The 14476-nt window shown below is 36.3% G+C and overlaps 1 protein-coding gene and 1 long non-coding RNA gene across 5 annotated transcripts; one reads left to right on the top strand and one right to left on the bottom strand.

The window, feature by feature from the left end:
• Positions 1-1509: 1509 nt before the first annotated feature.
• On the top strand, positions 1510-7909 carry LOC109207998. Its single transcript, XR_002065093.1, has 2 exons — positions 1510-2308; positions 7525-7909. It is a non-coding gene; the product is annotated as an uncharacterized LOC109207998 (long non-coding RNA).
• A 733-nt stretch (positions 7910-8642) lies between these two features.
• Positions 8643-13298, bottom strand: LOC109207996 (GATA transcription factor 8-like). Of its 4 annotated transcripts, none has more exons than XM_019370995.1 (4): positions 13131-13298; positions 12592-12665; positions 11707-11966; positions 8643-9878 (listed from the first exon to the last, which is right to left on the bottom strand). In XM_019370995.1, the coding sequence occupies exons 3-4, from the start codon at positions 11917-11919 to the stop codon at positions 9084-9086; spliced, it is 1008 nt and encodes a 335-aa protein (XP_019226540.1). In that variant the 5' UTR covers positions 11920-11966; positions 12592-12665; positions 13131-13298; the 3' UTR covers positions 8643-9083. The 4 variants fall into 4 exon arrangements, with proteins under 4 accessions (XP_019226540.1, XP_019226541.1, XP_019226542.1 ...); XM_019370996.1 differs by lacking the exon at positions 13131-13298 and adding an exon at positions 12939-13124; XM_019370997.1 differs by lacking the exon at positions 12592-12665.
• Positions 13299-14476: the final 1178 nt, after the last annotated feature.

Here is a 14476-nt window from a genome sequence, read left to right as displayed (position 1 = left end):
CTATATTCCATAGAAAGAAATCTACTAATAATACAAACGACATGTGCAATATCTGGTCTAGTGCAAACTATAATATACATCAAACTACCAACAGCAGAAGAGTAAGAAATACGAGACATCTCATTTTCTCTTCATCAGTAGATGGCCTCTGACTAATACTCAGTTTAAAGCACTTAACGCGAGGAATACTAACCACTTTTGCATCTGTCATATTTAACCTCTTGAGTACCTTCTCAATATATTACCTTTTGAATAAAAATAACTTCTTTCTATCTCTGTGTCGGTAGATTTGAATGCCCAAAATTTTCTTTGCTGGCCACAAGCCCTTCAACGCGAACAATTTGCTCAATAACTTCTTAAGCACTACAATTCTGGATTTATTCTTGCCAACAATAATCATATCATCCACATAAAGCAATAAGATAATAAAATCATCATCGGAAAATTTCTAAAAGAATACACAGTGATCTGAAAATATTTTCTTGTACCCTTATTTTTCTATGACAGATTCAAACTTCAAATACCCTTGCCTTAGAGCTTGTTTCAATCCATATAGGTTTTCTTTAATTTGCAGACATAGTTTCTTTTCCTTTAGTTACAAAATTCTCAGGTTGCTCCATATAAATCTCTTCATCTAAACCACCATGAAGAAAAGCAGTCTTTTGAACTATTTGCTCAACCTCTAAATCTAGACCCGCGGCTAAGCCTAAAACCATATGAATAGAAGACATATTTACAACAGGGGAGAAAATTTTATCAATGTCAACTCTCTTCTTCTGGCCAAAACCTTTAACAACTAATCTCGCCTAGTACTTAGGCGCAGAGGTAGTTGATCTTGCTTTACTCTGAATATCCATTTATTTGATAAAGCTCTTTTACATTTTGACAAATTCACTAATGCATATGTTCCATTCTCAGGGAGTGACTTCGTCTCATCTTCCATGGTTTATATCCACTAATTTTTGTGAGTATCTTGCATGGCTTCATCATAACTCTCAAGTTCTCCCATATCTGTCAAAAGTACATACTTGTAGACATGTGATTTTTGACCTTCCCAAAGATTTTTCATATTTTAGCACGTAAATATTTAATTTAGGCCTAATATAGCTATTTCAACTAATTTTTACTTTTTTACTTTATTTTATTACAAGAAAAATGAAAATTACAAAATAAAAGTATTTTATTTTATGTACCTTTCATAAAGCAAAAAAAATATACAAAAAATAGTACCTTATTTTTATTTTAAATATGATATTTGAAAATACCAAAAAAATATGTTTGTTTTAACGGTTAGTCTTATTCTTATAGTTATTTTTACTTATGTAAGATTAATAAGTAAATGAGGTCGTATTTTTAGTTTCGTTCACCGAGAAAGAGTAAACTTGGGCTCAAACAACCTATTTTTAGGCCTAATTTTCGGACCTAGCCCATAATAACCCAAACCCAATACCCCTAAAACCCTACACTTAGACTATAAAAAGACCCCTAGACTCTAAACAACCTAGAGCTAGACCTATACACACAAAAAACGGCAGCTTGGAGATCATCTCCTTCAACAACAAAAACGCTAGATTCAAGCTCATCTCTTAAAAAATTTGATTATTCTATCTTCTCATAGACAAGAGAAAGCAGCCGCAATTCTTCACGTCAAAATCAGGGGCGGATTTAGGGGCGCAAGGGTGTTTACCCGAACAACCTTCGCCGAAAAATTACACTGTATATATAAGGCAAAATTTGTTTTTTACCTCTATATATTAAGTTTTGAACACCCTTAACACAATTCAAAAGTATAATTTAGTGGTCAACTATGTTCAAATGGGTTCTGTTCCCACAAAATGACAGTCATTCACCATTTTTGGTAGATTCCTTTGCCACCCTTCATCAGCCGCTCAACTCCACCCTAATCCTCAGCAAAAACAGCCCCAGAAACAAGCTCGAAAACCATCCCTTTCTCATCCCAAAACAGTCAGCAAAATCCAGCTCAAAAATAGCCAAAAACGCAGCTGAAATCACCTTGAAAAATGCAGCAAAAATCAGCCATGTAAACCATCTCTGTTAGCTCCCTGCCTCGCCGAACGTTTTGCCGGAGTTCTGCCATCTCCGGCTAACTCTTTTCTGTTTGAAAATAGTTCGGATTCAGCCATAAATCAGTCCAAAACCAACGCCGGTCAGACTTTAAACCACCTGCAAAAACAGCCGAGGTTGTGTTCGAGTTTCCGGCGTTGATTCCGGTCTCTGTTACCATCAAATAACTGCTGCTGTAAAGTTTTGCCAGAGGATCATTTTAATGAGGAAAGCTATTTTGAAGGTTCATTTCTCCCACCTTCATTTTATTCTAGTACTGTGCTTACTAAATACATGCTTTCGTCTTGTGAAATTTATGTCCATAAATGTGTGACCTTACTGTTTGTTTGGATTTCCATTGATTGTTGAGTTTTTTTTCTTTTTTTTTTAATTGATTTCTTATTTAACTAGAAATTTACTTATTCATGTGCTTATCTCACTCTCTTTAAGAAGTGACGCATAGTTGTTGGTTTAAAGTTTGGTGCAAAATCTGTTGGTTATACCTAATGAGGTCTATGTTGCTAATTATGACTAATGGACAATGGGTTGGTTTGATAGAATTAATAATTGGGGCAGTGGATAATTTTGTGAATTTGGTGGGCCGCGAGAATTTACTAAGGTCTTGCATACATGTTTGAGTCTAGTTAATAATTGTTTTGGAGATTAAAGCAATTTAACATGAGGAGGCCATGAGATTTTGATCTTTAAGGAAATAAAAGGGTCAATAATAACTTAATAAATTTCGTAGTTGCTATAGGCGTGCTATTTTAAATTAATTTTCTTTATTTATCTAAATTTGGGTGTGCATTTCATGTGACCCAACTCCAATTCTCAACAACGTTAAATAAAATGTGTCGTGGACCGCGGGTGCATTTCATGTGATGTGGTTCAAGGCGCGTTTTAAATAACGTTGAATCTTCCTAAATTAATTAAAAGCGGTTAATAAGTTAAAATATACCATAGGCTAAAACATGTATTAAAATCAGATAATAGGCCAATTATAATAGTTTAAGCGACCGTGCTAGAACCACGGACCCCGGGAAGGCCTAACACCTTCTCTCGGGTTAACAGAATTCCTTATTCAGAATTTCTGGTTCGCAGACTTCAAAAGGAAAGTCGAATTTACTCGATTTGGGATTTGTAAAATAAACTGGTGACTTGGGACACCCAATAAACTATCCCAAGTGGCGACTCTGATAAATAATCTCATTTCGAATAATGTCACTTTAATTGAAAAAACTCCCTTATATCTCCTCTCGGGTGGTAAAAAGGAGGTGTGACAATACTCATCAGGAGGATAGCGCATTGAGTTTTTCCTTCTCCCTTGTATATCTTCTAAGAGATGTTTTAGGAGCATTCGAAGTAGTTACTTGAGAAGGAATTGGTTGTTGATCAATCACAAATGGAGCATCCATAATATCTACACCTTGATAATCACTTTAATGTTGATCACTATCTTCATTATTGTCTTGGGTTCCTTCATGTACAATAGGTGCTTTAGCAGTAGAAACTAGATCAATATGAACTAAGCTCTCGTTACTCTGAGAATCTATCTTCAATAGTCTGATCTTCAAAGAATATTACATCACTACTTCTAATAAGTTTATTATCGATTGGATCATAAAAACGATACCTAAACTCATCTTGACAATAGTCAATAAAGATGCACTGCTTAGTTTTTACAATCCAGTTTCAATCTCTCATCTTTAGAAACATGCACACAAGTTGTATACCCAAAAACTCTTAGGTGACCATAAGAAATATCTTTGGCAAACCAAACTCTCTCTGGAACATCACCATCCAAAGCAATAGTATGAGGCGAATTGATAACATAAGCAACAAGTGTATTTGCCTTTCGGAGCATGTCTAACCCAACAAGTGTATAAGAATTACAACCATACCTTATGTCGCAATTCGTATTAACCTTTGTCATTAAAGGTATCCTCATTGCATTAGAACTTCTGATTGGTGCACTTACCTGTTTAGCTCTATACGTTTCACGTATTTCATAAGTACATCAATACCAACTCGGGGATACAGTGCACTTTTCTAATCTGTTGTTAAACGCTTTTTTTTACCATTTATATAAAACAGTATTTGGGTGATATCATACATGAATTGATTTACAACTTATATTATTCTTTATTTTGGATAATTATAATTACAGACACATGCTTTGAGGTGTAACCAACTTTGTGTATGTTTGTATAACTTTTTATATGTAGAAGTCATTATTGTAAGAGATTTAATGTGAAGGTTTTATAAATTGCTCAAATTATAGATTTCGTATCATTCTTGAGCACTTCACCTTCATTGGACTTGATCCTCTTCTTCCTCTTGCATATTATGAACACAAAGAATTGGGTAAGTTTCTCTTGATCCATCCAGTTGTAATGCATTTTTATGGAATATTCAGATTCTAATGTTTTTTTGAATGAGCTATCACTGAAAGCATTTGTGTTTGCAAATCTAAATATAAATATATATATATATATATATATATATGAAGGTTACATATTCCTTCAATCTTAGTTCAATTCTGCCAAGGTGAACCCATAATTTTTACTAGTTCTTCGTGAATTATTTTTGTACCAGCAAAAGGTCGGTCTCTCTTATTTATTTGGTACACTTTTGTCAAATAGAGTTTTAGTCTTTTGTCCTAATGATAAACATGCTCAAACTTTGATGTTATACTCGGCTATGGTTTTGGTTGGCAATTAGGAGAGCTTTGGGATAAACTAGAACTATAATTTAACTACTAGAATAAATTCATAGGAGAAGAGACATGAACTCATACATAAAAATTTACACATTGGATCAATGCAAGAGAGATTCAAAGAGAGATACAAGGGAACAATCCTCGAAACCTTATCCAACTAGGTAATTCTTCTATTATCCAAAATCTTGCTCCCTTAAATGACCCCATTCTAATCATTTATACTAGGTCTAACTAAGGTAAAGAAAGACATTAAGTACATTTAATTGGCCTACTTACTATGCTCCAAAAGGAAAATTTTGTAGCCCAAGTATATTAATCATAGGCAAGCATGGCCTAGGTTTATATGCTTGTGTCCACGTTATCAAAGTGGATGGCGTGTGCGGTAGTTGCTGGATCGATTTGTATCACTGTGATGACCCAAAAGGTCAACTTATGTTTTAGAGCTCGATTCCGTGTTCCGAGACCTTCAAAACTCTATTTTATTTCTCCTCGATTTGCGTGCGCAGTCCGGACGTATTTCTAGAAAGCTTATATGTTGAAAGTTAATGAAAATAATAATTTTGCCTTTAAAAGTGGATTTAGTTGACTTCGGTCTACGTTTTGAGTAAACGGAACCGGACTCATACTTTGAAAGTTCCGGACCTTGGCTTATGCCCGGAATCGGATTCGAAGGTCCCTAGCCCGAGTAATGAATTTTTGTTAAAAACTGTAAGTCTGAAAATCTAATAATTTAAAGAAATTGATTAATGTTTGCTCTCGTTGGTATCGGGACCGTATTTTGGTTTCAGAGCCTGATACAGGTTTAATATAATATTTAAGTCATCACTGTGAAATTTGGTGAAAATCGGAGTTGATTTGACGTGATTCGTGCATCCGGTTGAGACAAGAGGAACTTAAAAGTGTTCTTAAGAATTTCATGTGATTTGGTGCTAAATTCGTAATTCTAGATGTTATTTTGGCGCTTTGATCGCACGAGCAAGTTCGTACGATGTTTTAAGACTTGTGTGCATGTTTGGTTTGGAGCCTCGAGGGCTCGGGTGAGTTTCGGACAGGCTACGGAGTGATTTGGACTTAAGAAAATTTGCTGGTATGCTCAGGTCTGCAGATCTCGCATATGCGAGGTCTGATTTGCAAATGCGAGCCTCGCATTTGCGAGCATGGGAGGGGACTGGGTAGCTTCGCATTTGCGAAGAATAGGTCCGCATTTGCAAAAGTCAAAGTTCGCATTTGCGACAAGCTGTTCGCATTTGCGATACTTTTCTCGCATTTGCGAGCTTCGCAAATGCGAAGCTCCGGTCGCAAATGCGACATCTGATAAGTCTAGACTTATTTCTTATTCATTCTCCTATTTTTCAAAACCTAGAACACAAAAGGCGATTTTCCAAAGACGTTTTCTACCCCAAATCATAAGTAAGTGATTCACAAATAGTTTATTTCAATCTTTAACCTCTTTTTACAAGATTTCATCCTAGAATCTAGGGTTTTCATGGTTAATTGGGGATTTTTGGGTAGAAATTAGGGATTTTGAAATTTGGGGATTTAGACCTCAAATTGAGGTCGGATTCCAAAATCAATTGTATATCCGAACTCGGGGGTGAATGGTAATCGGGCTTTGGTCCGAATTTCGGGTTTTGACCAAGCAGGCCCGGGGTCGGTTTTTGACTTTTTGGGGGAATTGTTGGAAAACTTATAATTATGTATTGGAATTGATTTCTGTAGCGATAAGTGATGTTATTAAGTTAATTATGACTAGATACGAGTGGTTCGGAGGTGGAAACTAGAGGAAAAGCGGTAATTGGGCAGTAAGTGGCATGTGGATCAAGGTAAGTGTTGTGTCTAACTTTGACTCGAGGGATTAGGGATCCCCGACTTAATTGCTATGTGAAAATCTATGTCTGTGGCGTATAGGTGAGGTGACGAGTACCTATGCGCCGCCAATTTATCTGTTTTGACTGTTCCATTCCCGTTCTTAATATAATGTTCCCTGCCTTAACTGCTACATGCTTTATTGATATTTTCATGATTTCTTGCTACTTGTCGGATATTGTTTTCGTTGTTAAAAGTATTGGATCACGTAATTTCATTGTTTCATATTATTGGTTTAAGTTGATTTATCGATATTTTATGGTACTTTTTGGGTTGGTCTCGCTATGTAGTATTAATTGAGTGAAGTTTCATAATTGTATCGCTTTCTATTTGTTTTGGTTTGAGGCTTAAATATTGTGGAGAGTTTGAGCTAAATTGTGAAATTTCTGTTCTTATTGTGTGGTTGGTACTGATATGGTGGGATCGGGTTGCACGCCGCAACAGGAGGAATAAAGGTGATATATTGAGGAGGAATAAGGGTGAAATATTATTATATGGTGGGATTGGGTTGCGCGCCGCAACAGGAGGAATAAGGGTGATATATTGAGGAGTAATAAGGGTGAACTGCTATTGTACGGTGGGATCGGGTTGCACGCAGCAACAGGAGGAATAAGGGTGGATTGATGTGGAGTAATAAGGGTGAATGTTCATATTGTTACTGATTATATGGTGGGATCGGGATGCGCGCCACATCAGTTTATGTGTTTATGTATCCTTCTTCTGCTGTGAAGCTATTCTGTAGTTTTGTATCTCACTTAAGGATTGGTTATAGTTTGGTACTTATAAGATATCTGAGTTCCGTATTCATTTTTGTTGCAAGTTACTGTTTTGTTTTGTCCCGTACTTCTTTTCGCTTTATTACATTCTGTATGCAGATTATATTGTAATTGCCCCGTCGTAGCCTCGTCACTACCTCGTCGAGGTTAGGCTCGGCATTTACCAGTACATGGGGTCGGTTGTACTGATACTGCACTATGCACTTTATGTGCACATTTCGGAGCAGGTAGTGGCTGATTGAGAGATTGGCTGCAGGTTCACAGTTTGGAGACCCAAGGTAGTCCTGCTGGCGTCCGCAGACCCCGCCGTCCCCTTCTACATTTCTATATTTATGTTTTTCTTTCTTTTCAAAACAGATGTAATTTCTTTCAGGCCGATATTTGTAGTAAATCATAGTATGTTCGTGGATTGTGACACCGGATTCTGGATTATAATTGCTACAATATTGGTAATAGTATATATACACAGAGGCTGTTTACTTAATTACGTAATTATTTCTACTTGTTTTAGTTTGCTTACTCTTATATCATTGAAACGTAAAGAAAATTGGTTAATAACACTCTGACGTTGGCTTGCCTAGCAAGTGTGATGTTAGACGTCAGCACGGTCCCGAAGGTGAGAATTCCGGATCGCGAAAATCACGTACCACCGTCAGAAAGTTAGAGAGAGAGTTAGAGCCTCTCTAGAATATAGTAATTTTTTAGAGTTGTCTTTACTCCTCAAGTGTGAGTGCCGCCAGGGCTAGGGTTAGATCGGTATGATCCAATCATCTGAAATACAACAGGATTTTGCCGTCTAGGTATTATCAGTTTTCTTTTTCTTTCTAGAGAAATATCTACTATAGTACTTCATCTGTCTCAATTTATGTGGCACCCTAGTCAGACCCAAAAAGAATATCACCTTTCCTTATTTAGAAATAACTTATCTTTAAAATTTCACTTTATTCTTAATAAATTGATTTACAGTCACACAAGTATCTATGGTTTATTTTTGATAGTTTTAAAATTCTTTCTGTCAAACACCACCATATAAATTAGGACGGAGGGAGTAGGTATCTGTCAAATTCTTTTACTCTGTTCATAATCCTTTTTATAATTTTAATATTATTATCATTATTGTAAGTCGAATTTTAACTTAAATTTCCGTTATGCAAGTTTCATTAACAAAACTTGGATTAGTATACATCAATTTTTATAAAAAGGTATAAACTTTTACATCAGAAAACATAATCCAAAGTACTACTCATTTCAGAATCACCTACTAACAAACTCACTACAAAAAGAATTCCCATCTAAATGATGAGAAATTAAGGCCAAGAGTCTAATAAAGAGACAAAAACCAACCCCACACCTATTTTGAACTTCAAAAGGACCTAAAATGATGCTAAAGCTATACTCTAGCCCTAAACTCCACTCTTAACCACTTTCAGTGCCATCTCTTCTCATCATTCCTCTCTCTCTACCACCTAAAATATGATCATCTAATTTTGTTTTCTATTTCCCCCCATTATATCTCTGTACAAAGAACCAATGAACAAAGCAATGAAAAAACAGCAAGCAAATAACATTAACTGAAAAGAGAAATGCAGAGAGGACACAAAAAAACACTATGACTAGGTAAAGCTATTCTCTGCTTCCTTTTTCCCTTCCCTTTACATCTACTCCTCCACTGAGGATTTGCTGAACGCCTGTTCGGTGATTGTTGCTGGGATTTGAGTCCTGGCTGTGGCGTTGTTCTCCGGAATGTCCTTGGTTCTCATTTCAAGGACCTTCTTGTGAGAATTGGAATGCATTGATGGAACGAACGTAGGACTTGCAGCAGGCCGGTACTCAGGGAAGAGCCTTCCTGACTTGTAGCGAACGCCACAAGCGTTGCAGAGGGTTTTCGGTCCCAATGGACCTGCTCTCCATTGAGGCGTCTTCGTTATCTCGCAATGCATGCATCTTCTAACTGCGTGTGCACTGGAGTTCTGATTTGTCTCAATTGGAGCTAGAGGAATTGTAAATTTGATTTTCTTTTTCGTCTTCTGCTCTGCTGCTGTTGCTGCTGGTCTTGGGATCTTCTTCATTGGAGACTGTGCAAAGTTTCCGGATTCTGAAGAAGTTACGGGAGCAACAAATGGCCGGGGATTCTCAATAAAGACTGATGTTGGAGAGATAAGTTGAATTGCTGGCCGAGGATTAAAAGTTGCAGGGCGAGGACGCTTGCTCCTAGCACGTTGTGGGCCACGGTGACATGGACTGAGAGGAATAGTTTTGCCGCCTGAGCAGGAAGAGGAGGAGCTGCTGCTGCTGCTGCTCTCGAGCACAGAGACAGGACTCGAAGACTGGAATTTGCTGTGGGATGTCTCTTTGTTGATGGGAGCATTTTCTTTCCCAAGGGTCAAGCCCCCGGCCGAGAAGGAATCCTCCACAAATGTTGAGAGCCATTCAAGTTGTACAATATCCTCATACTGCAAAACAAAGAGAATTTGATTAATGTCAGAACAATAATATGATGTGACTCAAACCAAAAGTAATGGACACGAAATATGATGATTATTCCCCAAAGTAAGATTAGCAAGCTACACAACACCTAATTTGTGCAAATAGAATGATAGTTCAATGTCTGTTTTAGTTACACAATCATTTAGCTGCAAATAGAATGTCATTATCTGTCATTCATTGTGATGGCCATTCCCTGCTAAATGGCAACCACCTCTTCAACTGACCCCATGCAAATGGAAAGTGATGGAAGACGAAAATGACTGAATTCTCCAACTACTACGCAGGAAACACCAACAGCCATTAACTACTGGAAGTGTATATATAGCAATCCCTCAAAACTCAGAAAGGTGATTAATAGTGTCTGTTTTGGTCCATTATATGCATGATTATTTAGCTTTAGTGCTCTAAAAGGTAAAGATCAGAGGATCATTTTCCAGACAAAATCAAGAAAACACTTTGTGAACAGGAGACCTGGCCAAACAAAGACGGAGCTAGAATTTTGAGTTTATGGTTCTGGATTTCAGAAAAGGCTGTTTACTGCGTTCTTGATAAATCATTTATACATATTAAATGAATTTTTCAACCAACAATACGGGTTTGATCCAAAACTACTGGTTCTTCCGAACCCATACACAAGCTTATGGCTCCGACCCTGAAGGTACAAGCCACGTTCAACTGATATATGGCTGTTGCCCCTAAAACACAGTAGTTATCAGTGAAAATGCTTTTAATGTAAAATAAATTGATTCTGTAGACAAACATTGTACATTCTCAGAGTGGTCCCAAAATAATTGACTGACTACTATTGCTACTGCAAAAGAAATTTTAAACATGAGCTAGCGTCACTAAAGTCTGTCAACTTAACTAAGAAAAAGATAACCAACCAAGATAAAAAATGTCTTAAATCTTTAACACCGACAGAAGCGAGCTGGCAGTCAGATATGATTCAAAAACAAATCTTCCTCCCTAATTATGACACAATTGCTTAATCATTATTCCCTCCGGTCCAAAATAAGTGATTTTTTGGATGTTTTCACACATATTAAGAAATCCACCTTTTAGCATTAATTAGCAATGGAATTGACCATATTAACCTTTACTATCTCACATAAACACTCCTAACACATATTCCAACACTATTTACTCCAAGGACAATGTAGGAAAAAAATACTCCCTCCGGTCCACAATAAGTGATTTTTTAGCTTCTTTTTTGTGATCCAAAATAAGTGATTTTTCCAAATTTCAAGAATGAATTAATTATTCTTTTCCTACATTGCCATTGGAGTAAATGATGTTGTAGTATGTGTTAGGAGTGTTTATATGAAGTGATAGTAAAGGTTAATATGGTCAATATCATTGCTAATTAATGTTAAAAGGTGAGTTTCTTAATATGTGTGAAAACAACCAAATAATCACTTATTTTGGACCAGAGGGAGTAATTAATTTATTCTTGAAATCTGAAAAAATCACTTATTTTGGACCACAAGAAAAAGGCCAAAATATCACTTATTTTGGACCGGATGGAGTAATTAACCAAAACTTACACAAAAACCTCGCACCAGCTACTACACCCACTCATGGGACAATAGAGTTTGTGTAGCTAGCCAATCACGTGACAAGACGCTCGGATCCCCAACCAACCAAACTTAACACCGTGCAAACCATACCGTTTTAATCAACATCACCATTTAAATACGTCAATCAATGTACATATACCGACACTTTACCTATAGTAAGTTTTTAATAATTAATTACTCATTCCATCCCAATTTATTTAGGAATTGAGATACTCACTGGAACAGAGAGTTCGGCCGACAGGTCGGAAGGTGAATTGTTGTAGCTGCCGGAGAAAAGGGGGTCGGAGGGCTGATCCCATATGCTCGGGAATTCCTTGCAATCAGTTGAGCTAAAGCCACCACACTCATTCTCTGACGGAAACTCAATCAAGTCATCAATTTGGTCAAAGAAGCTGCCGCAATCTATCTCATCCACCAAATTTGACCCCATTTTACTCTCCTTTTTTTTCTCCCTCTCTGCTAACTATAACTTTATACCTGTTTAAATGAAAACAGAACCCGTAAATAATTGAAGTACAAACACAAGGGTGATTCAATTTATCAATCTACAGTTGTTTTCTGCCTATGCACTGTTACTTGTGGTAGCAAACAAAATGGCTAGTTGAAGTGAATGGTGTTTGCTAGCGTGCGCACACGGTGAAGGATAGTGGGCCACGCCGGCAATGTCTTCAAGCTAGATAATGTTATCATAAAAAAAGGATAGATGCTAGCCAGCTCAAAGAGGCGCGTTACCCATTTTTCAGCAGAAAAAAATTTGAAATTCTCTTTTGGAATTTTGTTACTTTGAAAATTGAAAAAGAAAAAAAAATCAGCATAATTAAGATTCTGGGACTGGATTCTTGTAATCTTTTGCAAATTTTATACATATTTTGAAAAATGGGAATACTCCAGAAAAAGTTAAAAGAAGAAAGGAACTGGTTGGAGTGTGAACTCAACAAGAGTGCACCTACGGCGCACGTTAGAGCATGCCGACATTTTTGATGAAATAGCCAGAGAATACGAGAAATGGAGGATGAACTGGAGCAAGCTGGTGCACCGACACAGAATATGAACAAAATTAGAGAAATCTAAAGGCCTTCAAATTCAATTTCAAGGAGCAAACCTTGTATAAAGAGGCTGGAATTTTCAGGCGAAAAAAAGCTCCAAAGTGTGCTAAATTTGTTAGGAATCAATTCCCTACAATAAGATTAAGAAGAAAATTAAATTCTTAGAACATATGATAAAAAAGTTAAAGCAATGTTATACAGGATGAAAACTAAAGCTTCACGCTTAGATAAATGTATCTAGAACCTAAGTTTTGTTGGCTCATTTCAGGCAAATTCAATGCAAACAGACTCATTTAACTTTTCCATTGTTTCTTTTTACTACTTAGAAAAGGAAAAAAATAAAATGGTGGAAAGATTACGGCCAAATGATTTGGAGAAGGTACGTTCGGAAAGAGAGCCAAACCTTAAACTCTACAAAATTCCCGCCAAAATTGTTACTTTCAAGAAAAGCTCAGAGAATTCCTAGTCTCTGAGCAGAGTGAATGAAAACTCTGAAGAAATAGAAATGTACAAAAACCCAAAACAGAAATAGCCCCTACCACTCTCTCCTATGAGGGGGCATGAATGAATGAATAAAGGAATAAATAATATGTACCTTAAAAGGAAATTAAACCTGAGGAAGAAGAAGTCTATTGGAAATGAAATGAAAGAGAAGCTAAAAAAAGGAGAAAGAAGAGTGGTGATGGTATTGGTAGGTGGTTCACTGCTAGCTGTCTTTTTTACTATCAAAACACACACACACACACTTCGCTGTCGTGATATTTAAGTCACTTCCCCCACTCTCCCACCCTCCCTCCTTTCTAATTCCTGATTGCACACGGGTCCCATACACCTCTCCTCTCCTCTCCCACCGCTTTTTCTTTATTTTTTCTTTCTACTGTGCTATATATTTTAATGTTGTATTTGGATATATACGCGTATTTGTACTTGTGATATCTTGATTGTTTGTCCTTTAGTTGGATGAGTGGAAGAGTCTGAGAGTCTGAATGTGTATTTCTTTAGGTGGTGATAAGTTGAGTCCGGAATCAAAATGTTGTTATTTTGGACTCAAAAGACATAAATTAGTGTAAAAAAAAAAAAAGGTGACCATAATACATATAATAACGGTAACTGCACCGTTAATATATAGCGCCAGGTTTTTTGGCGTTATATACTGACACAGTGATATAGCGCCAGAAAACCTGGCGTTATACCCCTCAATAAAAAATCCTCCATCTTCTTCACCCGTCTTCTTCTTCGGCATTATTTTACTCCTCTATCTTGGTCCCCCCACTGTCCAAAAACTGTCCGCCAATATAAAAAATAAAAAACAAAAATTTGGGTCCCCCCGGCACATAAAACTTGAAGATTGTAGGTCCCACACTCGAGTAGAGCTTCTTGTTATTGTTGGTTAACGCTTTCGGAGTCAAAATTTCGATCTATTTGATTTCCGAAAATTCTAAATCGAGGTATTTCGATTTATTTTAAGTTGAAACATTTATAATAATGCATATTATTTGATTTGTATGTGTTCTATTTCGGTTTGTGTTTTTTTTTCGAAATTAGCATCTTAAATTTATCTGGATTTAATTTTACTGTTTTATATAAAAATATAAATTTGTCAAATAAATTTGTCTGTTAATATTCACATTTATATATATGTGTTTTCATGCCGTTTTGTGTTTTATTTGCAATTAAATTAATTTGTTGTTTATGTTTAGTTCTGATTATTTTTTAGCGTAGTAAAATCTAGGCCTTTTTAGCGTAGTAAAACGTAGACCCTTTTAGCGTAGTAAAATTTAGAGCCTTGTAGCGTAGTAATGTGTAGTATTTTAGCTTAGAATTCCTTTTGTTTTAGTATCTTATACTGGTATTTCGATCCTCAAAATATGGAGCCCGAAACTTATATATATATATATATATATATATATATATATATATATATATATATATATATATATA

This window comes from Nicotiana attenuata, unplaced genomic scaffold (assembly GCF_001879085.1).
Source record: "Nicotiana attenuata strain UT unplaced genomic scaffold, NIATTr2, whole genome shotgun sequence".
NCBI lineage: Eukaryota > Viridiplantae > Streptophyta > Magnoliopsida > Solanales > Solanaceae > Nicotiana > Nicotiana attenuata.
Note: the sequence above shows the minus strand (reverse complement) of the source record. Positions and strands in the feature narration are given on the sequence as shown.

Coding starts and splice junctions, on each gene's coding strand:
- LOC109207996 (XM_019370995.1), bottom strand. CDS start 11,919: ATGGGGTCAAATTTGGTGGATGAGATAGATTGCGGCAGCTTCTTTGAC. Junction 9,879..11,706: donor CGGCCGAACTCTCTGTTCCA/GTGAGTATCTCA, acceptor TTTGTTTTGCAG/TATGAGGATATTGTACAACT.